The sequence below is a fragment of the Oreochromis aureus genome, linkage group 16 (assembly GCF_013358895.1).
Source record: "Oreochromis aureus strain Israel breed Guangdong linkage group 16, ZZ_aureus, whole genome shotgun sequence".
NCBI lineage: Eukaryota > Metazoa > Chordata > Actinopteri > Cichliformes > Cichlidae > Oreochromis > Oreochromis aureus.
The window spans coordinates 31,276,912-31,293,576 of record NC_052957.1 but is presented as its reverse complement, the minus strand read 5'-3'; the positions used below and the strand labels follow the sequence as shown (position 1 = coordinate 31,293,576).

At 40.7% G+C, this 16,665-nt stretch overlaps 1 protein-coding gene across 1 annotated transcript in view; it reads left to right on the top strand.

Moving 5' to 3' along the window:
* The window catches only part of vwa8 (von Willebrand factor A domain containing 8), a 93,060-nt gene that overhangs the window by 5,856 nt on the left and 70,539 nt on the right, over positions 1-16,665 (top strand). The window contains exons 5-13 of the mRNA XM_031727287.2: positions 7,285-7,452; positions 8,155-8,319; positions 8,657-8,706; positions 8,796-8,904; positions 9,005-9,109; positions 9,238-9,366; positions 11,855-11,989; positions 12,074-12,151; positions 16,391-16,551. Coding sequence (XP_031583147.2) covers positions 7,285-7,452; positions 8,155-8,319; positions 8,657-8,706; positions 8,796-8,904; positions 9,005-9,109; positions 9,238-9,366; positions 11,855-11,989; positions 12,074-12,151; positions 16,391-16,551 — 1,100 coding nt within the window. The remainder of the gene's footprint in view (positions 1-7,284; positions 7,453-8,154; positions 8,320-8,656; positions 8,707-8,795; positions 8,905-9,004; positions 9,110-9,237; positions 9,367-11,854; positions 11,990-12,073; positions 12,152-16,390; positions 16,552-16,665) is intronic.

Here is a 16,665-nt window from a genome sequence, read left to right as displayed (position 1 = left end):
ATCAGGAGTAAGCACATCAAAGAAGCAGCATTTCCTACACATTTACTGAGCAGTTTTATAGTTTGATAAAGCGAGGCAGCTTGTTTGTGTTCCAGCACAAATGAGCCACTAGTGCCTCCACACTGCTGACGTGGTAGTTTTGTTCACCTTCAGCAGATTTTGTTAAGTTTATCATTTTAATGCTTGTGACTCCTTTTACTAAATTGAATGGCAGGGTTCCATCCATGTGACACAATGCAATTTCATTATAAAATGTTTGCCTGTGGCCCTTTCAGACCACTCCACTCATAGAGGGAAAATGTTTTAAGACATTTGAGCAACTTACAAGAAAAAATTAATTAGAGAATGGGGCATCCAGTTAAGGCATAGTTACAGAGCAGAAATTAAAAAAGATATTTTACCAGAAGGTCTCAATGTGATTGAAGTATTAACGGCTCTGTACAAACTACCTGCGGAAAAATGTATCTAAATTATATAGGATTACAACAATTGTTATATGTGTGTGTATATATATTCCTGGACCATGGTGTAGACAATGAAAGTCATATTATAATCAGTGACTTGAAACTGGTGACAGAGACCAAACTTATCAGTAAAGGCTTTACTCAGGGTGTAGATTGTGGGGAAAAAAAGAGCTGTTATCCCATAACATGACTTCTATAAAACCAGACTTGTTTTTTATTTTTCATAACCAAAGCAATCCAACCTTCATGTGTACAATGTAGTCCAGATAAGAGGAGTAGACTATTTTTAGATGTCACACACAGCTGTAAGCAAATTTAAGAGGGGAAAAGGTGCTTTGGTGTGCCACACTAAACAAACACTAGAAGCAATATTGACTGTTATCAGTAGCGTCTTCTGCATGAACTAAGCTTTTATTTGAGTCTGTCAGTAGAGAGATGACAGGAAATTAAGAGATTAAAACAGGTGTGACCTACAATAAAGATGTTTGGCTGGACTCGACACCGGGCCGTTGTGGGCACCTTAATGTAGAAGGCACCAGGTTGACTATGTTATTATTAGCATGACCTCAGGCTAATACAGCTTAACTGTTTATTGGACAGTTATAGAAATAGCATCCATCGGTGCACTCCTCCATATTTTACCAGTGCAGCTATGATTTCCCTTCCCCAAGCTTGAGCATTAATAGAATCCAGATGCCTTTGAAAAATAACTCATAATGAATTTGGAGCTTTGTACTCTCTGATGAGAGTAGAGTCAGTTTCAAGAGCCATTGTAAGTCATACAACCTGGGTTTGTTTACCTTGACAAAATGCCTAAATTACATATAACAACTTGGGCAAATGATTGTATTTGAGATACTAGGTACTTTATTAATATGTCCAATTTAAGTTTATTTTTCATATTTTATAATTGTCAACACAATGTACTGAAATAGGAAGTAGTCCCAACACACACTCTTCATTAGTTGAAATTAACAGCATTTTGTCATGTTGAGGGAATTTTCTTCCAGCATTGGTCCTTTTATATGACTGAATATGGAAGGGATGCAGAAGTCATGCTGAAATTTTTAACTGTCATCCATATGTCTATCCATCTATTTTCCTAGGTTTGCTGTGAAGCAACTAGTACTCACAGCAAGAGGTTTCCTGGTTCAAACCCAGCGGCTGGCTGAGCTTTTCTGTGTGGAGTTTGCACGTTCTCCCTGTGCCTGCTTGGGTTTCCTCTGGGTGCTCTAGCTCTCTCCCACAGTCCAAAGACATGAATGTTAGGTCAACTGGTGATTCCGAATCATAGATGTGCATGTAATGTAGATAAATGGTTAAGTTCATAAAGGAAACTGCTATATTTTAGTGGCTACCAATCTGTAGCGCAAAAGGCTAGGTGCATGTTGGACAGGTCGCCAGTCCATCAAAGCTCCAACAGAGTTGTTGAAAATGCTGTAACTGTTTTATGAATATCTGCATATTCACTTGTATCACTGGTTCAGTGATAAACCAGACATGGACTCAAACCCTGGATTAAGGCTGCAACACTTCCCCATAACTTAAGTGAGGTAGCGTTGTAAAGTCGGACCATCTACTCTCTTAGAATATTAGGAGAAAAAAAATCTGTTTTGAGAGTTTCCATGGAAAATCATTTAACCATAGACACAAACTGTAACTGTGAACTGTAAAAAATATACATGATCAAGTTTCTGGTTGATTAAACAGTCTTCATCCCTTAATGACTTTAATAGTTTTGTTTCTATCAGAGCACGTCTTTCCCTGGAACGAGAAAAAGCTAGCCAACTCATCCAACTCCCTCTGCCTGAGGCTCATCTTCCTCCCACCTCTTTATCTAAATCAAAACATTCTTCATTGTTTCCATAGAAACAGCATTATTGATGTTAATAAATGGGGTGAAAGATTGCTTATTTCTGTGCTTTCCTACATTAAAACGTCCATTGGAAAAGTTTTATGTTGTTGGGATGTCATGGATTATGAGTCCTGTGCCATGTGTCTGGTGCAATAACACTGTGTACATATTATATTTTCCAACATTTGTTTTATGGACTGGAGATGTGTGGGTGCAAATTAGAGAGCTCTTCTCTTTGAGAATAGTTTTGTAGGAGGTGTGCGTTTGTGTGTTAACTAGAACATCCAAGTATTCCTCAGGGGTCTGTGCTGATTTGGAGCCCTATATTCAGGCTTAACGTGTCATTCCCTGAGCTTAAGCTGTCCCTCCCCTCCCCTCCCATCCTTCCACTTCATTTTCTATCTCTAGTTCTTGGTCTTTTTTTTTTTTTTACTCTTCCTCCTTCATTCCAAGCATCACCCTACCCCCAAAGTATGCATGAAGGAGTCACATGGATGTAATCGCATGCTTGTTATATTTCTGACATTTCCAGTCACCCTTCTTCATTTAGCTGGCTCTTATGTAAGGCAGCTTAACTCAAACCCGGTCTACAAATAAGTCTCTATTACAGTAATAAAAAGCCTTCCACCTCCACTAGAGCTGAATCTGAACCCAAACGTACAGCTGTCCTGAAATCATTTGACAGGATGCACTTTCTACACTTTCTAGGCAAAGTTACATGTTGGAAAAGTCTTTTTTTTAAGTACAAAATTTCTTCCAACACAAAAATTAAACAAAAACAAAAAAACTTGCAATTAAATATCACATTCAATTTAATTCAATTTTATTTATATAGCGCCAAATCACAACAAAAGTTGCCTCAAGGCGCTTCATAGGTACAGAGAAAAACCCAACAATCATATGACTCCCTATGAGCAAGCACTTTGGCGACAGTGGGAAGGAAAAACTCCCTTTTAACAGGAAGAAACCTCCGGCAGAACCAGGCTCAGGGAGGGGCGGTCATCTGGTGCGACCGGTTGGGGTGAGAGAAGGAAAACAGGATGAAAGACATGCTGTGGAAGAGAGACAGAGATTAATAAAAGATATGATTCGATGCAGAGAGGTCTATTAACACACAGTGAATGAGAAAGGTGACTGGAAAGGAAAAACTCAATGCATCATGGGAATCCCCGGCAGCCTATGTCTAATGCAGCATAACTAAGGGAGGATTCAGGGTCACCTGGTCCAGCCCTAACTAATAGGGGTGGCTGTAGCTCAGGTGGCAGAGCAGGTCAGCCACTAATCAGAAGGTCGGTGGTTCGATCCCAGGCTGGCTCCTGGCTGCATGCCAAATATCCTTGGGCAAGATACTAACCCCATGCCTACTGGTGGTGATCAAAGGGCCCAGTGGCGCCAGTGTCCGGCAGCCTCGCCTCTGTCAGTGTGCCCCAGGGCAGCTGTGGCTACAATGTAGCTTGCCATTGTGAATGTGTGTGTGAATGACTGAATGTAGTGTAAAGCGCTTTGGGGTCCTTAGGGACTGAGTAAAGCGCTATACAAATGCAGGCCATTTACCATTTTAACTATATGCTTTAGCAAAAAGGAAAGTTTTAAGCCTAATCTTGAAAGTAGAGATAGTGTCTGTCTCCCGAATCCAAACTGGAAGCTGGTTCCACAGAAGAGGGGCCTGAAAACTGAAGGCTCTCCCTCCCATTCTACTTTTAAATACTCTAGGGACAGCAAGTAGGCCTGCAGTGTGAGAGCGAAGTGCTCTAATAGGGTGATATGGTACTACAAGGTCATTAAGGCTACGTTCACACTGCAGGTCTTAGGCTACGTTCACACTGCAGGTCTTAATGCTCAATTCCGATTTTTTGATCAAATCCGATTTTTTTTGTCTGCTTGTTCACACTACAAATAAAATGCGACAGCAAACGCTCTCTAGTGTGAACGCTCAAAGCGCCCGCATGCTAAAAGAAGATGTCACACACAACGCGCTCTGTTTAGACCCAGAGCAAACAATATTGTTTGACTGATGGCCCTTAATATAAAGACTTCGGACTTTACGTTTCCCAAGTTTTGCTTTAAGTTATTTTGTTATTTACATAATAATGTAGATAACCTAATAATGATCCGTATTGCTGTTTTAGAGGAGCGGTGCTTCAAAGGATAGTTGCAGATTTCGGTCAGAAACTGCAGATTATACAGTACAAATAAAATGTTCACGTTTCTCCAACGTTGTCTTCCCAACAGTTTCACTGACATCTACACTGGATGGCCAGGAAGCGTTCGCGATGTCTTCTCGGGCGCTTCTCCGGCGCTGATAATTGGCGTCTGCCTTGTGTCAGTGACGTAAAAGACGGATTTAATGCGACATGACCGTTCAAACAGCAGTCGCTTTCTAAAACATCGGATATGTATCGGATTCAGTACCACATACGAAAGTGACCCAGGTCGGATTTGAAAATATTGGATTTGTGCCGTTCACACTGTCATACCATGATCGGATATGGGTCGCATAGGGTCAAAAAAATCGGATTTGATGCGCTTTCGCCTGCAGTGTGAATGTAGCCTAAGGCTACGTGAAAGAGGCAAACAGCTCCATGTTCACGGTGGTAGTTCTGATGCACTTGGGATTTGATGCGCTTTCGCCTGCAGTGTGAATGTAGCCTAAGATGGGGCCTGATTATTTAAGACCTTGTATGTGAGGAGCAGGATTTTGAATTCAATTCTGGATTTAACAGGAAGCCAATGAAGGGAAGCCAAAACAGGAGAAATATGCTCTCTCTTTCTAGTCCCTGTCAGTACTCTTGCTGCAGCATTTTGGATTAGCTGAAGACTTTTCAGCGAGTTTTTAGGACATCCTGATAATAATGAATTACAGTAGTCCAGCTTGGACGTAATAAATGCATGAACTAGTTTTTCAGCGTCACTAAGAGACAGGATATTTCTAACTTTAGAGATGTTGCGCAAATGGAAGAACATGCAATAACGTGCAATGCCAACCAAAAAAAATATTAAAAAATATAATTCAAAGGTATCCACAAGAAAACAGGATTCTCTTATTTCCTCTAGTTAAAGTTAAAGGGCTGGACCACAGTGCCCCATGGGGGAAACAAAACTCACTGCCGTGGCTGAATTACCACAGAGTAAATAGAGGTTTGTTGTCAAATTAGAAGCCAAAAATCCGGATTTAGAATAGAAATAATGGAAAACATTTTTGTTCAGCACTCAAGCAGTCGAAATGATTTAATTTGAAATGTTCTGGGACAAGAGCAGAGGCAGAGGACATCAGACTCTAAAAAACTGGTTTGAGGGGCATTTGAAATTATTTTATTGGATATTATGTGACATAAAAAAATATTATCTGGGGTTGATTTTTAAAACTTTTTTTTATATTATGCTAGGCCATTTATTAAAAAAATACAGAATCTGTAAATCATTCAAATTTATTTTCAGCTTGAGTTGTGTTAAAGTTGTTCTTTTTTAGGTTTTTTAACCTATCATTAAAGCTTAAAATGGTTTTGGACCCTTGTTAACTGGAGTCTTGACCGGTTTTGGTTTGTGGACTCTTGTTTTGAAAATCTCAGCTTAAGATTTTGTTTTTGCCATTGCCATTCTGGTTTGTTTTTTTGTTTTTTAAACTGATGAGACATGATGGGCATAGATAGACCTGTCTGAGAAAATGAGCAGACTTGTGTAGTAGCGACTTTTCAGTCACACTCTAGCCAAGCTCTAAAGGATTCTCTTCTTTGCAGTCTGTTCCTATTCAAAATACAGCGTACTATAAAAAATAAACATCATATTGTATTCATTAAGACTGGAAACTACTGACAATAAATCTATTAGGAAAATACTTACTGAGGTCATAAATCACCACTAGGAAGTTGCCGTTTGCTGGTCATTTGGGAACTTGGGCGTACCCGAAGCTGCGTCTATCGTTTGTATACAGTCTATGTTGTGACCTGCAAACACTTTGCGGAAAACATGCTTCTGTATGCGCACGAAGTAGGTAAATTAGGAACAGAAGCTTTTTGATTCATACACATAGCATTATGAAAAAAAATGAAACATCACATATAACACAAAGAGATGTTGTAGGAAGTGATGTCTCTGTAGACCTTTAACTCTTTTTTTAAATAGTGCTAGTTACATTAATATTACACATTCACTGTTCTGTGACATTTCTAACATTTCTAAGTGGCTAAAAGTATTTGGTGGGATGTTTTTCTTTTTTTCTGCATGGCTGGTGTCAGACATAGCACAAGGCCCCTCTGTGCTTCCCTGTCTCTCTCTCTCTCTCTCTCTCTCTCGCCTACTCAACATCCTGCGTCATTTACATTTCTAACAATTATCTGATTACAGCGTTGGTGCCGAAAATGGACCAAGAGTTAAATATAGAGCATCTGGTCCTCACTATAGTTTTATGGCTCTGCTTCCCACACAACCTGCCACGCATTTACATGTTAACCTAATTACATAGCCGCTCGCTCTGTGGTCCACCCAGACAGCTAAAGTTTCCTGCCTCTTGACGTCAGACATGCTTTTTGATTTCTGCAGAAATGTGCGCAGACACATGCATTTCCACACTCACTGTATAAACTAACTCGAGATGTTTTATCCCACATTTGGTGGGAGAAAATAGAGCTTCCTAAAACAGCAGAGACTGATTTGAAAGTTTCAGAGTAGCTTGGAGGACAAACACAGATGAGGACAACCTCAGGAAAGGCTTTATCGGAAGCTTATACTGTCTTATATAGAGTATACACAATGAGGACTGGTGGAAGGTCAGATTCCCTGTCTGTAAAAAAGCTTTTAGCCCAGAGATCAGAGGTCATCCTGTACAGTGGAGCAACAGATTTGACCTGAGGCAAAACTCATCATGTGTTGGAAGAGTTTACAGCATCCTTCCCCTTCATCTCCTATTATTTCTGAAGTATTGATTGACTTCATCGCTTTGTCTTGACTTTTAATGCTTTTTCCTAGTGTGCTGTAAGGGCCGCAACAAGAGGCCGAGTCCTGGTCCTGGAGGGGCTGGAGAAAGCCGAGAGGAATGTCCTGCCTGTTCTTAACAACCTGCTGGAGAATCGCGAGATGCAGCTGGAGGATGGACGCTTCCTCATGTCAGCGGAGCGTTACGACAAGCTGCTGCAGGTCAGAGCAGCACACTCGCCTGCACAAGTCAAACACTTCCCACGGCTAATTGCTAAACTAGAACTTACGCATGGGAATAATCTTTTTAGGTAACAACAGCTGAGGCATTTACTTTTTTTTTAACCCCTCAGCTGTAAAAGTTTGATGGGCTATTGTTGCCACACTGGACGAATGCCTGGGCAGTGTGGGCACCCAAGTTTATGAACATGATAACTCAATATCGAGGCGACATAAGATTTTCAAATTGACACTCAGGTGCCTTCACTAAAAATCTCAGACAAATTCAAATCTTGGTCACCTTAACTTCCAGGTCAAGGTGAAAATCCGATAACTCAAGAAGAATGTTACCTAGGATTTTCACATTTCTAGCACAGTTTAATCTACTGGCAGCCTCAGGGGTAGCACTGGGGGCGCTGTTATTATTTTTTATAATGCTAGCTGTTGTTTATGGAGTCATGTCTATATGTAAATTCCCACTTAAGCAGTGAATTTTCACACTACTCCTACAGTGCTCTTGTTGTGTTTTGAGGGGGAAAAAAAAGCTGTTGCTATAAATCCTGCTGCTGTGCGACATTCAGAGTCTGTGCTTGTCACATGGAGCTTTGCACCTGCAGCCTTTTGGATAAAAATAGCATTTAATACAAAAATGTGTGAGATGAAAGGAAGTTATAGGCCAGTTTTTCTTACCTTGATGCATTTCAGGAGCACACCAAAGAGGAGCTGGACAGCTGGAAGATTGTCCGCGTAAGCGAGGACTTTCGAGTCATCGCGCTTGGTCTTCCTGTACCCAAGTACAAAGGCAATCCGCTGGATCCTCCTCTCCGCTCTCGCTTCCAGGCTAGAGACGTCTATTACCTACCATTCAAGGTCAATCCAGGAATTTACAGGTTACTTAAAAGAAAAATGCTTCAACAAGATAAGAAAGGTGTGGCTGTGGGGGAGAAAAAGACGCACCGATCCAAATTTTCCTTTTATGTACTCTGATAATAAACATAACACACTTTGTACAACATACTGAAATGTTATTACACTGAAGAAAATTAGCGATAATACTAGAAGGATATATTAGTTTTGGATTTGTTCTGGAATTTAAATATTGAGCCTTTGTTTTCTTTCTCTCTGGCCTCTCAGCCAACGGTGTTCTGCAGTAAATTTGTGAGACTTTGAGGATATTTAAGTCTTGTTTTCTTCTGTATATTTTCAGGACCAGTTGGAGTTGCTGTACTCAGCAGGACCAAATGTTGCTGCAGAAAGGTACATTTTAGGTAGATGCATACTGAAGTATGAGTATTCTTTGATGGTCTGTGTCTTCATGCAGTATTGTGTTGTTTCCTGTGTGTCAGAGTTTCCCAGCTGCTCTCACTAGCTACTACGCTATGCTCCCAGGAATCATCCAACCTAGGCCTTCCTGACTTTCCTGTGGACAACCTGCTTCCTGCCCTTCATGTCCTGGTGAGACAGGAGCGAGAAAGAGAAATGAAAGCCAAAAATTTAAAGGAGAAATTTTTTTTAAAATTACTAGTACCTGCATGACTTTTCTGTCCTTTTCCAGAACTCTTTCCCAATGCTATCCTGCCAGCAACTGCTCCATAGGCTTTATCCTTATAACAGTATGTTGGGCAAGGACGGTCGCACTGCTGTTGAGGGCGTACTCAGTGTAAGTCAAGATGTGATGTTAAAGTGTCTTCTGTATATGGTTTTACCTCAGGTGCATGCTTGATATAGCCTGAACATCATATGGTTGATTGAAGGCATCAGTTTTGCTTTATATGGGTTCTTTCACAGCGATTTGAGCTTCTGGATGGTCATCGTCAGCCAGCACCCACCACCATTTTGAGTGTGTCCACGGCAAAAGATGTAGAAGGTCATGCAGACATCACTTTACATGTAGTGGACAAAGACATCACCTTTCAGGTACCAGCAGACTGGGTGTACACCATAGACTACATATAAAAGACAGACATAGCCAGCATGACATCGCCCACTGCTTTGTGAACTTTTATTTTGAAGCCTTGAATTTAGAGGTGTGGTAGTTGCCTTCTTGTTTTTTGGAGGCAAAAAGGACTGTAGGTCATCAGCTAACCAGCTTGGTTTGCAAGTTGGGATCACTGCAAAGACACAAATACCCAATTAGTATCAAGATGTTACAAATCAATGAAGGATATAATTTAATTCACTAACTAGACATAAACAAATCAAGTTGTATTTCTTCAAATAAGCATTTCAAAGATGCTCCAGAGGGACGAACAGAACATATAAAGACAGCGAAATTATTACCCAACATTTAGACCCCAAAAGGTTGATTCTGTTCATCTGGATGTAGTGTTTTCAGTGGGAGAAACGCTGTGTCATCATCCAAGTGACTTCTTCAGTCTCAGCTGACTGCAGGTTTCCCCAACCTTATAAACACTACATTTGCACAAATCTAGCCCACTGAATGAGCAGTGGGATGTGAGGTCAGTTCCTTGATCTGAAAATTGTCATGACCACTAATCAAAGCCCATTGATCAGTTATCATTGATTGATGGCAATGAGTACCATTCACAGAGAGTCGGGGAATGGCTGCAATCATGAAAAGTAAGTAAAGTAAGATGGGAAAGGATGTACCCTTAGGCCCCCTCCTCGAATCAGAGATGGTCTTTCCCGTTTTACGTAAATGGCTCCCCCAAAGATCAATGGTCAGCTGCAGTCAGCTGAGACTGAAGAAGTCACTTGGATGAGTGACGAAACGTTTCTCCCACTGAAAACGCTACAGCCAGATTGAGCATGCATCAAGACCAACCTTTAGACCTTAATACAATTAGTGAAGAAAAAAAATACCCTAATTTCAAGATAGCAAAATTTAGCTGTCAAACATGTTTTCTTCTTTTTTTAAATACCATGACATAGACATACTGTATTTCTGCTGTAAAGTTGAGCATTTTGATATATGAGTCAGTGGAGATTAGTGTCTTTGGAGCTGACCTCAAGTGGTCATTAAAGGAACAGCAGTTTTAAATACGTCCTTGTTGGTTTTATTTTTTGGTCACTGTTTGCAGTAAACATTTAAGCTAAAGTCTAGTTTGGACGCTGTGCAGATTTAACTGTCTGGCAAGGTTAGCATACATATTACGCGGTTAGCCAGCTAGCTCTGACTAACACAAATCGTACAACATTGATATGGCTGATAATTTGGCCAAATTCATTACAACTATGTGTCAGTCTTAAATTAGCCAGCCTTACGTACTTATTTCACTGTTTGGTTTCTTAAGATACTGTGTAATTTTTCTGTGCTAGCTGGAGTCGTGAGTCGTTTGCAATAGTCGCAGTTAGTCATTATTGATATTTGTCATTAGCGGGCTAGCGTTTCTCACGTTTGATAATGTGAGAGTCAGTGCATTGGCGTCAGACGCCTTAGATTTTGCAGAAAACCCATCCTGCATTTTTCAGATAAAAGTCACTCTATTAAATTTCCATTAGTCCATTCAGACATTAACAAAAAAAAGTATTTAATGTATAAAAAAAATGCATAAAGCAAATCTATAGTGTAATCGATCCTAATGAGTGCAAGCATTAGGCTTCATTATGAATCAAAAAACATGCAGAGTGAAAGTCATTCTTTTATAGAGATGCCCATTATCACGTGGCAGACCACACACGGACAGACAGGAAGACACACAGTATCAGTAGCTTGACCGAAAAGCAGCAGTCTGTGTGAATGTGTCTCTGCATAGTGTTTGGAAAAACAGACATCCTTTCAGACTACTAAAAATAGTGGTGTGGATCCTGCAGGCAAACAAATGATATCACTCTGGTTAACTCTTTGAGGCTGCATTTTCTTCATGTGTGGCAGGAACCATGTTGGCTCCTAATATGTAGTGTTTTTTGTGCTGTTGATAACGCAGAGTTCTTAAAAAATAATGAATTTTGTTTCCAGCTGTTTGGCAGAGAATCTGTGAATCACAAGTTTGTTTAGGGCAGTGGTTCTTAATCCGTGGGGCACAGAGCCACTCCAGGTGATGTCTGGATGACCACGGTGGAATGACCCAAGTCTGGGGGCAGCAAAACCAAAATATCGATATAAACTATCACACACATACCACTCTCACCCACTGAGGGTGTGGTATGTGTGTTTTTTCTACTTTTTGTACTAAGTTAATAAGGGGAGACATCCTTAATATGGTCATCTTAGGCACACAGTGCTGGCTGCGAGCACAAAGCTCTGCACACCAGCTGTGCAAACTTGTTTGTGAGGGGCAGCCAATCATAAGAAAGTAACCATAAAGGGAGCTAAACATGTTTTTACTTTCTTTTTTAATTTTTTTTCTTCCCACACAGGGTAAAATGTCGGGGTTCACCAATAAGATGCTGTTGCTGTTGTTTGCCTCCTTCATGCTTGTTTCTCCTGTTTATGAAACTTCAGGTTCCAGCAGGCGTTAAGGAGCCACGTCCACCCAAAAGCAGTCCCACCTACATTCATACACCAAGCCACTCCCAGTTGTTGGCCGAGATGATACAGTCGCACATGGTTAAGGACATATGTCTGATAGGACCTAAGGTGGCTAACACATGATACACATATACACATACAATGCACATAGTGAATCTGATTTTAATAACGAGTACCTTCTTTTATTTCTAGGGTTGCGGCAAGTCGGTGATTGCCAGAGAGTTTGCTGAGATGCTGGGTTACAGCATGGAGCCTGTCATGCTCTACCAGGTAAAAACGTCTGGTCTTTAAAATGTTCAAAATACTATTTTTTTCTGAAGTTTTGAGTTGTCTGCAGAGCATGAGGGGAAATACGAATGTACCCACCAAACATTTGTGTCACAGACCCCGAATAATTAATGACACAGTCATATCTTTCACCATCTGTCATCCTTTTGACCTACATTGTAAAAGATTTTACAGTATTTCTTTTTACAGATACTTCTGTGCGTCATGTATATATCTGTCTTAGTTTGCAAATTAAAGCAGTATCACTTAGGCAGTAAATATATGCAAATCTAATAATGTATTTATAATGTCAGGGAAAAATATTACTATCAGTGGCTCAGATAACTCAGATATGTCATGAAGAGGGTGTAGCATTGTTCTGTCTACCTTGGGCTCCCAGCACTACATGCGGACACAGCGTTCACATTTGCTTGTATAAGGTTTTTGTTAACAACAATTTATACTCTGGCACTGATGTCCAGATGCTTTTGCACCTTGGCTGTAGGCCCCAGTGTGGTCCTGCCATAGAGAACCCCAAACAGTAGGGTGGAGAGGCAAGCAAATGGTGCTATGAGGGTATTTTATTAAAAGTCTTCTTAGATTTAAGTGGCTCTGTTATGCTAATTTCCAGCTTCATATTTAAAATGTTGGACTTTACTAGATTAACTTTGCATGATTGACAGGTAAATATAATGCTTATGTATCTTATATTGGAGCTGTTTTGCCTTCTGAAATGATGGATGGTGCCCACCCAGATCTGGACCAGGGCATCATCCCGATACCTAACCGATCAGATCAAAATCCCAGAATTTTAGGGGACTTGATGCTGTTCTCTGATGAAAAAGCATTCCTGTAATTTTTTGAGCAGTATGTATATATGAGAGAAAATAGGGAAAAGCATAAGTTGAAGTGCATGCTCAGTTGGTTAATTTATTTTGATTTTTTTTATTGCTTTTAGAATTTGGAATGAGTGTACACTGCATTTGTGCACTGTACACTTATCCAATATGTGTGTGTGTGTGTGATGTAGTCAGCTCGGTGATAATTGTGCAGGAAGCGGGTGTGCTGCAGCTCTGTATGTATGAATGCATCATGTAGCTGCTATTCTTAGCTAGCTGAGGTCAGGGGTGACCTGTGCTGCGGGAATTGTGGAATCCTTCACCACACATTTCATCTGGTCAACTCTGAAAACCCCATTTTTGGGAAAGCAAAGTGACATGTAAGGCTAGAGAACAGAATATAAATCTGTTGGTGTGTGTCCTTCAACAAGCTGTGTGTGTGTGTGTGTGTGTGTGGGGGTGAGGGGGGGTGGGGGTGGGGGGACTAAAAAACTGAATGTATTTTTAACATGTCATGTTAAAAATGAGTCAGCTCAGTTACCAAATGCTTATTTTAATACAAAATAATCAGGCACAACCACAAATGACAAAGCTCATGTACCTTACATGGAGTTAAGTCCATAATTTGCTGGACAGAGACACCATTTTTGGAGCTTTGCCTCTGTACATCACCACAGTGGACCACAGACCAAAATAAATAGAGAGATTGCAAAAACCTCAATAATCTTAAAATGAATGAATGTACTGGCCAGGTCAGTGATTTGATTAATGACCTTCATCAGGATCGTCATAAAACATTTTGCAGAAAATCTTTTAAAGAGCATATGTATAGATACCATCCTTCACATGGGCACTGTTGTGTTTGCCCTGCTGTTGATGTTTTTTTGATGACATTTTAAAAACAAATTTTAAACTGGTTCAATAGCACCAGTCTCTCTGGCTTTCAGGCTTTCACTCCAGCCTGGTGATGGGGACAGATAGTATTGTTATGTCCCATGTTTATCAGTGTGGCCTTACTTGTTGGAGCTCTCACTGAATGCATCGCTGTCTGTTCTGTTAGATGAAAATGTCAAAATAATAGACAGGACTTGAGGGGTTTATGATGCTTAGAAATGATAAATGTCACCGGATCTAGGACAAATGACACTTCCTCTGAGTCTTTGAATGTTTGAACTTGATATTGTGACAAAATGAAGCTCTCTCATACCTGCTGCTGTTATAGCTGTACCTAATTCTCTTTAATTCAAGAAAGCAATGAGTAGTATGTTGCTGTGAAGCAGTTAGGATTCCAGTAATCACTGCCTAGAACAAATTTTGCAACTGCACTTGTCCTCCCTCGTCTACCCCCTGTCTTTAACGTGACATGGCAGCGTGACAGTGAATATGACAGTCTTGCTTAACAGACACCCGCATCACACCCAGCAAAAATGTGCTATAAAGTGTTATCTGTAAAGCAGAGATATCGCATATAGCAGCTGGGCCAAACCATCTGGGAACAGAGTTAAAGGAGGGAAAAATGGAAAGGTGGTGTATTTGTCATCTTGTCTTCACAGTTACTAAACGGAATCGCAGACAGAATCACTTCTGACTATTTTTAGATCTTTTTTGCTCTGCCAACCTCCTCATCTATTCAATTCAATTCAATTCAATTTTATTTATACAGCGCCAAATCACAACAAAAGTCGCCTCAAGGCACTTTATATTGTACAGTAGATAGCACAATAATAAATACAGAGAAAAACCCAACAATCATATGACCCCCTAAGAGCAAGCACTTTGGCAACAGTGGGAAGGAAAAACTCCCTTTTAACAGGAAGAAACCTCCGGCAGAACCAGGCTCAGGGAGGGGCGGCCATCTGGTGCGACCGGTTGGGGTGAGAGAAGGAAAACAGGATGAAAGACATGCTGTGGAAGAGAGACAGAGATTAATAAAAGATATGATTCGATGCAGAGAGGTCTATTAACACATAGTGAGTGAGAAAGGTGACTGGAAAGGAAAACTCAATGCATCATGGGAATCCCGGCAGCCTACGTCTATTGCAGCATAACTAAGGGAGGATTCAGGGTCACCTGGTCCAGCCCTAACCATATGTTTTAGCAAAAAGGAAAGTTTTAAGCCTAATCTTGAAAGTAGAGATAGTGTCTGTCTCCCGAATCCAAACTGGAAGCTGGTTCCACAGAAGAGGGGCCTGAAAACTGAAGGCTCTCCCTCCCATTCTACTTTTAAATACTCTAGGGACAGCAAGTAGGCCTGCAGTGTGAGAGCAAAGTGCTCTAATAGGGTGATATGGCACTACAAGGTCATTAAGATAAGATGGGGCCTGATTATTTAAGACCTTGTATGTGAGGAGCAGGATTTTGAATTCAATTCTGGATTTAACAGGAAGCCAATGAAGGAAGCCAAAACAGGAGAAATATGCTCTCTTTCTAGTCCCTGTCAGTACCCTTGCTGCAGCATTTTGGATCAGCTGAAGGCTTTTCAGCGAGTTTTAGGACATCCTGATAATAAAGAATTACAGTAGTCCAGCCTGGAAGTAATAAATGCATGAACTAGTTTTTCAGCGTCACTCTGAGACAGGATATTTCTAATTTTAGAGATGTTGCCCAAATGGAAGAAAGCAGTCTTACATAGTTGTTTAATATGTGCGTTGAAGGACATGTCCTGGTCAAAAATGACTCCAAGGTTCCTCACAGCATTACTGGAGGCCAAGGTAATGCCATCCAGAGTAAGAATCTGGTTAGATACCATATTTCTAAGATTTTCAGGGCCAAGTACAATAACCTCAGTTTTATCTGAATTAAGAAGCAGAAATTAAGAAGCAGAAAGTTAGCGGCCATCCAGGTCTTTATGTCTTTAAGGCATTCCTGCAGTTTAACTAATTGGTGTGTGTTACCTGGCTTCATGGATAGATAGAGCTGCGTGTCATCTGCATAGCAGTGAAAATTTATGCTATGTCTTCTAATGATGCTGCCTTGGGGAAGCATGTATAATGTAAATAGAATTGGTCCTAGCACTGAACCCTGTGGAACACCATAATTGACCTTAGTGTGTGAAGAGGACTCTCCATTTACTTGAACAAATTGGAGTCTATTAGATAGATATGATACAAACCACTGCAGTACAGTACCTGTAATACCTACAGCATGTTCTAATCGCTCTAATAGGATATTATGATCAACAGTATCAAACACAGCACTGAGGTCTAGCAGGACAAGCACAGAGATGAGTCCACTGTCAGAGGCCATAAGAAGATCATTTGTAACCTTCACTAAAGCTGTTTCTGTGCTGTGATGAGCTCTGAAACCTGACTGAAACTCTTCAGATAAGCCTCTGCTGTTCATTTTCCATCTCCCACTTTCTTGCCTTTATCACACACCTCCCTCCATTGTGTTTGATTCCCAGGACATGACAGTCAGGGACCTTCTCCAACAGAGGTACACACTCCCAAATGGGGACACAGCATGGAGGCCATCTCCACTGGTCACTGCTGCCATGGAGGGCAAGCTGCTGCTTCTCGACGGCATACACAGAGTCAACCTGGGAACCTTGGCTGTACTATCCAGGTGCTTTGGCTCATTTCCTGAATGTAGCTGCTGTGATATTTTCCAAATGTTCTGTTGGTATTGGTGTTTTTGTTATCTGTGCCATCTGTACTCTGTGTTCTCCTTTCAGAACGC